Source organism: Colobus angolensis, unplaced genomic scaffold, assembly GCF_000951035.1.
Source record: "Colobus angolensis palliatus isolate OR3802 unplaced genomic scaffold, Cang.pa_1.0 Scaffold15, whole genome shotgun sequence".
NCBI lineage: Eukaryota > Metazoa > Chordata > Mammalia > Primates > Cercopithecidae > Colobus > Colobus angolensis.
This window is the reverse complement of record NW_012114599.1, coordinates 17515218-17524080: the sequence shown is the minus strand read 5'-3', so window position 1 is coordinate 17524080 and position 8863 is coordinate 17515218. Positions and strand designations below refer to the sequence as shown.

The 8863-nt window shown below is 42.5% G+C and overlaps 2 protein-coding genes across 4 annotated transcripts in view; one reads left to right on the top strand and one right to left on the bottom strand.

Annotated features, from left to right (window-relative positions):
- SLC30A6 (solute carrier family 30 (zinc transporter), member 6) overlaps nucleotides 1–2510 on the top strand; it is a 66222-nt gene extending 63712 nt beyond the window's left edge. The window contains exon 13 of the mRNA XM_011936001.1: nucleotides 711–2510. The gene's annotated coding sequence lies outside the window, so the exon portion shown is untranslated. The remainder of the gene's footprint in view (nucleotides 1–710) is intronic.
- A 359-nt stretch (nucleotides 2511–2869) lies between these two features.
- Nucleotides 2870–8863, bottom strand: part of NLRC4 (NLR family, CARD domain containing 4) — a 51049-nt gene continuing 45055 nt past the window's right edge. For all 3 annotated transcript variants that reach the window (XM_011935996.1, XM_011935997.1, XM_011935995.1), the window contains one exon: nucleotides 2870–3186. In XM_011935996.1, the coding sequence (XP_011791386.1) occupies nucleotides 2894–3186 (293 nt within the window). In that variant the 3' untranslated portion in view covers nucleotides 2870–2893. The remainder of the gene's footprint in view (nucleotides 3187–8863) is intronic.

Genomic DNA, 8863 nt, shown 5'->3' with positions numbered 1-8863 from the left:
AACCCGGGAGGCGGAGCTTGCAGTGAGCTGAGATCCGGCCACAGTACTCCAGCCCGGGCGACAGAACGAGACTCCGCCTCAAAAAAAAAAAAAAAACTGACAGGAGAGAGCCAGTAACAAGAGGCATAATCAATAAAATGATGTCCCTGAACCGGAGTGAGGGCGAGGCTGGCATCTCAAGCACTGCTAAAGAGACTGTGCTTAGGTGGGAGAAGAGAAACCTACTATCAGCTCCACAGGAGAAGGAGAGAAAAAATAACAATCACATCCTCTGTGAAATAGGAGACGCTGCGTACTGATTGAGGAGAAAAAAGTGTGAAATAGTTCACAAAGAGTGTTGAATACAGAAACGCAGTAAGATTGCCAGGAAATATTGACAGAGATTGTGTTTATTCGTTGTTTTTTGTTTGTTTGTTTCAAGACAGAGTTTCACTCTGTATCCCAGGCCGGAGTACAGTGGTGCAATCTCGGCTCACTGAAACCTCCGCCTCCCAGTTTCAAGCAATTCTCCTGCCTCAGCCTCCCGAGTAGCTGGGACTACAGGCGCCCGCCACGTCGCCCGGCTAGTTTTTTGTATTTTTTAGTAGAGACGGGGTTTCACCGTGTTAGCCAGGATGGTCTCGATCTCCTGACCTTGTGATCCACCCGTCTCGGCCTCCCAAAGTGCTGGGATTACAGGCTTGAGCCACCGCGCCCGGCCTCCGTAACAGTTTTTAAAAGGGATTTTGAGAATGGACTCAACTTTCCTGGAATCCAGTGCCCCTGGAGATTTATGACTTTCCCAGCCATCAGCCAGCTATCTAGAAAAGATTTTTGTTTTTCTAGAATTTGCAACAGTTTCTTCAGTCAACTCATTCACTTTCAAATAGGAGCAGCACTTTGAAATCCTTTTTCTTCACTGTGGATTAAAAACATCCAAGAAGCCATCTCTGTCAAGCAGAATTGTCATCTGTAGTAATAAGTGACCATGTCCTAAATACCTTTTTCTTAGTGAGGAGTTGATCATTGTGTTTGACATCTGCAACCCTGTTCAGGCATGTGACCTGCTGAAGAAATACAGCCTATACTACCTTGACTACTGGGGAAATTGATACTTTGTAAAATGTAATAAGGCAACCTGTTCCCTGGCCTTTGTCTTATGTTTTCCAACTATTACTGTATCTGTTGGTCTACTGTTACAGGATGATTCTTCTTCCTTCCTTGATCTCAACTAAATGTGAATTAGGGTCATGCATGAAATCTGAACTGCCATGTCTTGAGTTAAGAGGTATGTGCTGCCACCCCATGCATGTCTTCCCCATCCCCATAGGATTTTAAAGTGTTCAGGTACCAAACACAGTTCTGTGTGAGGTTTTATGCCCACTTCTTCAACACCAATTCAGAGGCAACACCTGTGCATCTGTCCCACCAAAGGTGCTTTAATACCTACCTTCACTATTTGAGAAAGGACACTCACAGTTGCCTGTGAGTTATAAAAGAATTGGCCCTACTTCCTGAATGTAAGATGTTACAGGGGACATTGGCCCATGTGTTATTATATAGAGAAGCCTTATTTGCCAAGCTCTGACTAACTTCTGGATATGAAAATAAGGAACTTCCCAGCATAGGCATATAGGCAGCAGCGTTACTAGTAAATCTTGCCACAGAATCACTTGAAGCTAGACAGAGAAAGAAGTTCAATTTAAATATTTGTCCCATTGTTTGTGATTAAGATGTAAGCTCCGTGGAGTGTAATTAACCCTGCTTTACGAAGTCACCATATTTATAATGGGAAAAACACTGCCTAGGAGGCAAGAGATCTGAATTCCAGTTCTGATGCTGCCACTGTGTAAGGAAGTAGTTTTATAACCCATGGGCAAATCATCTGAGCTTTCTCATCTGTAAAGTTAGGGAGAGGAATTAATTAGTTGATCTGTAAACTATCAGCTTCAAAACATTATGGCTAAATCTGTAGAATATGTGCCCAATTGCTAAACAAATGTTGTGCCCAGAATTTTATCTAGTGACTACCTCAACATACAGGCCAAGTGTTACCTACACCAACACCCAAGCCATTAATTTGAGGTGCCATGAGAATAGGTGAACCACAGCGTAACACCATTTAGGTTTTTGTGTTTTTTTCAGGCTTGCCTCTGCTTAAATATATTTAGATTAGAGAGTTTTCTTAGACTTCTTTCTTTGCAAGGAAGGGTTATTTGCGAAAGTGTTGGAAAAAAGATTAGGGCTGGGTACCCTTAGTTTATATAGGGTACAAAAGTATGGGAAACATTTTCCCTTTCTTCTTTAATCTCTGAAGTCATGTTTGGAATTACATATAATGTAGCAGGTACTGGAGAGGACCTGAATTTGAAGCCTCTGATTTAGCTGTTTGTAAACTGCCAAGTTTTGCTTGACTGAAGAATGCTGATCTTTTTTGGGAGTCTGATCTCCTTCTAACATCAGAAAGTGCTTTTTACATTCCAGATTGTTTGAATTAAACTGTTTGGATTAAAGAACATATATGGAGTTTCCTCTCTGATTTTAAATAATCTTTGTTTCTTTATTCAGTAGCTATTTATTAATAATTTAATCATCTCATATTCAACAAATATTTATTGAGAATATTGTTGAGAATCTGTTACATGCCAGGCATTATAGTAAGTTAATATGCATTCAGTACACCAGTTGGTGTGACCCAGACCAAAAGTAACACAAAGATGAACGAGAGTTCCTTCAAGGAGCCAATAATCCTAGTAGGAGAGCTAAGACACAAAACTGTTGCATGTTTTTAATCATCAAATTAAACTTCTTTCCACTTCCTTATCTTCTTTGGCATCCTTTTGCAAGATTTTTTAACCACCAGGCTTAAAGTAAAGAGGTCCCAGAGCACTTACTGGCTTCGAGTGCACTTTATTTAAGCAGTTACTAGTTTAAAAGCACCGTTAATAACACTGAGATCATCATCATCAAATTGCCACCCAACAAGCCTAGCTTCTTGCAGAAAAGTTAACTTGGATAACACATGGCTAAGTTTTCTGACTAATGCTGCATCGGGTAGAAATTCTTTAGTACTGAAGTCAAAAAATACTAATTGCTTAAGATTCTCAAATACACCCATGAAGGCAAGCCATCCATCACTGCTCACACAATTTCCTGCCAAATTTAACTGCTGGAAGTTTTTCAGAGGGTTCTTTCCAAAAAATCCACCTGGGTAAAGAAATAAGTATATTAGTTGGAAGAAAAAAATTTTTTTTTAAAAAAGAGAAATAGGTTCTACATTTATTTTACATACTTTTTTTTCCACTTTGAAATGGTCATGTTTGAACTAGTGCCTTGCCTCAGAAACAAATTATTAATATAATTCTCTATAGCTAGGGCAGTGATTGTGAATATGGTCTATTTACAAATTATATTTTTCCTAGAGTATAAGGGAATCTGATAAATAGTGATTCATAGTGAGGTAGCAACAATATATAAATGAATTACATTTTTTTCCCCTTTTCCTTATTCCTAGGAAATGGAAGTTTGCTTTAAAATTGATGTGTGAGGCCCGGGCGCAGTGGCTCAAGCCTGTAATCCCAGCACTTTGGGAGGCCAAGGCGGGTGGATCACGAGGTCAGGAGATCGAGACCATCCTGGCTAACACGGTGAAACCCCATCTCTACTAAAAAATACAAAAAACTAGCCGGGCGACGTGGCGGGCGCCTGTAGTCCCAGCTACTCGGGAGGCTGAGGCAGGAGAATGGCGTAAAACCCGGGAGGCGGAGCTTGCAGTGAGCTGAGATCCGGCCACTGCACTCCAGCCTGGGCGGCAGAGCGAGACTCCGTCTCAAAAAAAAAAAAAAAATTGATGTGTGAGAGATGCAATTAAATATTCAGTACTTGTTTTCAAAACTGGAGTCAATCTTTGGCAATATTAGGTCGTTTCCTCTTCTGAAGCAGTAAACACTACCTAACTGTTGTTTCTTTGGGTATGTTCCTAACTGTAAACTTGAGCAAGTGAGCCTCCTTCAGTATCTAAAGATTTGGGTGTTTTTGTTTATATGTAAACCTCCCAAGCCTCTTCAGGAAGTTCCTCCATTCCTTACAGAATAGGGCACCTAAAGTATTTCCTACAGAGGGTAGGTGGATATTCTGTCTTTCTGATATACAAAGAATGCATACACACACACACACACACATCTCCTTTGTATGTATATGTGTGTGTGTATATACACATACACACAAATAATTTAGTTTCATTCTTTATCCCATGTTGCTAGTTTAGGTGGTATTGGAACTCAAGTGAGTCTTGCAATAAGAAAAAATACCTTTCTTTCAGGTCATGTACCATCATGCAGATTGGCCAGTATACAACATTAGGATTTCACAAAGCTAGCTCTGTTAATTATGCATATTAAATTATGCAAAGCGTTAGCCCTACCCACCTACCTGGCCTTCTCTGGATGACTGAGTTCACCTTGAAGTACAGAGTGCACAGTCAGGCAGACTGGACAGGGGAACTCTATTACTTACATGTTTATATTCCAGAGTATCACACACAAATTGCAGAAGATGTATGCCTGGCTTATGGACCTACATTACTCAGCTCCTCCGAGCTCATCTTAGTCTTAGTGTACCTCACCCAACTTTGGAGGGTTAATTTGTTGTGTATTAAACGTTTTTCTTTGTGTTTCTTGGGAGATGTGTAGTATTAGATAATGTTCCAGAAACTGACCCTTATGGAAATGAAGGTCCATGATTCACTTTGGATTCCAAGTAGGAAAAGAGGTTTTAAAAGTTCCTTTCCATTGTCTCAGTGAGAAGACCACTAAAGAGTTGAAGTTAAAGAAGGAAAGGTTCAGTGCCGTACAATCTTAAGGTTAGCAAGCAAAGACTAAAAGCTATCTGCTACCAGTAATGAGGGCTTAATGACAGAAATGGACAGTCTTGTCTGACCAGCTTATGTGGGTGAGGTCAACCTAGTTATGCACTGAAACTGTACGTTTACCCACTTTCAGTAAGTGTGTTTACCAGCTCTGTAGTGAGGAGATCTGTGAGTTTCGTGTCTGATGTCACTGCGTGGCCTTTTGTAGTTAGTTCAGTGCAACTAAGTACTTTCTAGTATGTGTCTTTAGTCAATGTCAGCCAATGTTTTCATTACCATCATAAGGTCTTGAGTTTTGAAAGCTCTTCAGGTTCTTCTTTACAGACACCTAAAATGATTGACACTGCCTGACCGTGGTCAAGATGCTAGCGGCTAAAGTGGGCAAAGCCAGGTAAGGAGATGATTCACAGGGTTCTGCCTTCATGTCTCTTACCCATGGTCAGTGTCACTGACACCACCTTTGGGCCTTCTTTGCCGCTTTTATTTATTTGAAAAGTGAGACAGAGGCCGGGCGCAGTGGCTCACACATGTAATCCCACCCCTTTGGGAGGCCAAGGTGGGCGGATCACCTGAGGTCAGGAGTTTGAGATCAGCCTGACCAACATGGAGAAACCCCGTCTCTACGAAAAATACAAAATTAGCCGGGCATGGTGGTGCATGACTGTAATCCCAGCTATTTGGGAGGCTGAAGCAGGAGAATCACTTGAACCCAGGAGGCGGAGGTTGCGGTGAGCAAAGAGCACACAATTGCACTCCAGCCTGGGTAACGAGCGAAGCTCCATTTCAAAAAAAAAAAGAAAAGAAAAGAAAAGTGAGACAGACTGCTAGTTGTTCCCCAAACTCTCTCTCCTTATTCCTTAGTTATAGGGTTTTATTTGGGCATATGGCCACTCATATCCCAGCCTCCCTTGCTGTTAGGTGTGGCTAAATTTTTTCCAAGGAAGTATAGGCAGAAGTGATGTGTGCAACTTCCATGTCACTTTTCTGCTTTTCCCCTCTTCTGCTAGGTTGAAATGATCACAGAGCAGTGACCTAGCTATGGCCATAAAGCCAAAAATAACACTCTAAGGAATAGAGGAGTTATCTGGGCCTGAAAGACTGCACAGAGGAAAACCACCCCACCTGCCTGGACTGCTCATTTCTGGACTGTTACATGAGAGAGAATCAAGTTCTACCTTCCGTAAGCCATGGTATAGTGGGTCTCTGTTATCGTAGCTTAGCCTGTGCCCAGTCCAAATACTACATAGGTCCTCGCTTTCCCCTCCTTCCTCCTCCTCTGTTCCTTGGAGGGTGGCTTTCTCCCTGCTCTCTCCTCCATCTCATCTTCATGTCCTTTCTACCTTTGCCCCTCCTCCGTGTGCTTCCCAGCATGGCATGCACTTAGTCCAAATGCTGGTTGCCAGTTGTGTGTCTATTTAAAGCTCCTTCCCCAAAGATCAACTTTTTTTCTCCTTCTCAGCTAGCAGAACATATTTTCACCACCTAAAAGGAATTTAAAAAGAATTTAAAGCCCATTCCACCCTCAGAGGGTGAGCAATTTATACTGGTTATCTACTAAGGTATAAAGATCTTATCATCAATTTAAGACAGTTTCTTAGATAATTATTAGAACGTGTGCTAGTGCAGGAACCAAGAACAAACAATATTTGTCATGAGCCAAGGGCATGCCTTTTGTTCATTTAATCTGCAGTGCTTATGTTATGAGGAGCAGAATAGATCCGAGAGAAACAGAATCCATGACATTTAGAGCCATAGGCTGTATGTGGGCTGTGGAGAGTGCAAATGGGTTGATTAGAATTCCAGGAGAAATCTCAAATGCCCTGGGTAGAAGGCTTCAGATTCTTGGGGGTTCCTGTATCCCAAACACAACTCTCATTTGTATTGTCCTGTGGCTCACCTGAACCAGTACCGGAGCTCTCACTGTTTATTCATTCAGCAACATCTTTAGTGCTACTGTGTGCCACGGATTATGCTGGGTGCTGAGGATATGTGCAAACGACAGACGTGGTCCCTGTCTCATTGGGCTTACAAAATAGCGTAAAGACATGCATTATCAAGTAATTAGACGGCTGGTGGTGCTGTGGTAGGTCAGGATACCCTGGGAGCACACAAAAGCAATAGGCTTTCCCACTCTACTTTGTTCCCAGAACACTTGCAACTGGGCTTATATGCTCCAGGAGGAAGACTGGAGGATTCTTAGGAGAAATGGAACTGCTCCCCAGGAAAAGGCCCTACAAAGAAGGGGCCATTTTGCTTGCCCAATCACCCCCTAGTGAAGTTAGCCTGTCAAAAAATCACTGCCTCCCTTAGACACAGAACTCCCTATCAACTTGTGTCTCACTCTCAAATGTGAAGAGGACAGTACAGGATTACCAGACATTTGACAACAGCCTCCCACAAGGAAGACTGAGACTAAAAACCAAACAACTCCCAAAGAAATGAGGCACCATAGAAAACAAGAAAAATCAAACTCCAAAGACGTAAGCTTTTCAGAGATCGTAAGTTTTTCAGTAGACTGCATCTACTCAACAACAATAAGACGCTAAGAAAGAGCTTTTGGAAAATAAAATATGATAGTGGGATCTATACAGCAGAATGATTGTGCCCAGAATTTGGGCGCTTCTAGAACATGAGTTTCTAGAACATGAATAGGGTCTGTGATGGCTCTTTTTTTTTTCTTTTTTTTCTTTTTTTGAGACAGGTTCTGGCTCTGTCGCCCAGGCTGGAGTGCAGTGGCACGATCTCAGCTCACAGCAAACTCCGCCCCCACGGCTCAAGTGATCCTCCCAACTCAGCCTCCCGTGTAGCTGGGATTATAAGTATGTGCACTATGCCCAGCTAATTTTGTATTTTTAGTAGAGACGGGGTTTCACCATGTTGGCCAGGCTGGTTTTGAACTCCTGACCTCAAGTGATTCACCCACCTCGGCCTCACAAAGTGCTGGGATTACAGGCATGAGCTCTCTTTTTGAGAACAGGCTGGATAGCAGAGTTCAGCTTCGAACATCCAAGTTGAAAGATGCCATTTAACAAAGGGTTTTGTTAAGAGCAGGTGAAATTGGTCGGGAGTGGTGGCTCATGCCTGTAAGCCCAGCACTTTGGGAGGCCGAAACAGGCAGATCACTTGAGGTCAGGAGTTTGAGACCAGCCTGGCCAACATGATGAAGCCCCGTCTCTACTAAAAATACGAAAATTAGCTGGTGTGGCAGCATGGACCCGTAATCCCAGCTACTCAGGAGGCTGAGGCAGGAAAATCACTTGAGATTCGGAGAAGCAGATAGAGAACAGAGAATCCTGGGAAGCAGAGGTTGCAGTGAGCCAAGATTGCGCCACTGCACTCCAGCCTGGAACAAAACAAACAAAAAGCAGGTGAAATAGATACCTGAGCTAGCAATGATTTTTATGTTGTAGTCTCAGATTGCTGATGGGTAAGAAACAAAATTTTGGGAGTCGAGCAAAACATGGCAAAGCTTGGAGATCAAATGCAATCTCTGAGGAAGAAGAGCAGATAGTCTAGACCAAGCTTTAAGGAAAACTAGGAACATTTAATATCTGGGTAGAGGAATCGCCATTGAAAAGAAGACTGAGAAGTAGCCAAGGTGTCATGGAGGTCAAGAGAATGTTTTGAAAAGAAGTGAGTGCTCAGTGTTAACTCCTGCAGAGGAATCAAGTAGATTAAACACTTCTGAAAGTGTCTATTGAAATTCAGCCACATTGGAGGGTTGTGGAGAGTCAGATGCAATGAGTAGGAAGTAGCAGATGGTCAGGAAGTGGAGATGTCATAAGGGTACATCAAATTTGTTTTAGAGCTTTTACCTTGAAGGTGAGGAGAGATAGAATGATAACCAAAGGAGGAAGATAGGACTCAGGGAGAATTTTATTTAAAATGGAAGAGATTTGAGCAACTTTAAAAACTGACAGGAGAGGCCAGGCACAGTGGCTCAAGCCTGTAATCCCAGCACTTTGGGAGGCCGAGACGGGCGGATCACGAGGTCAGGAGATCGAGACCATCCTGGCT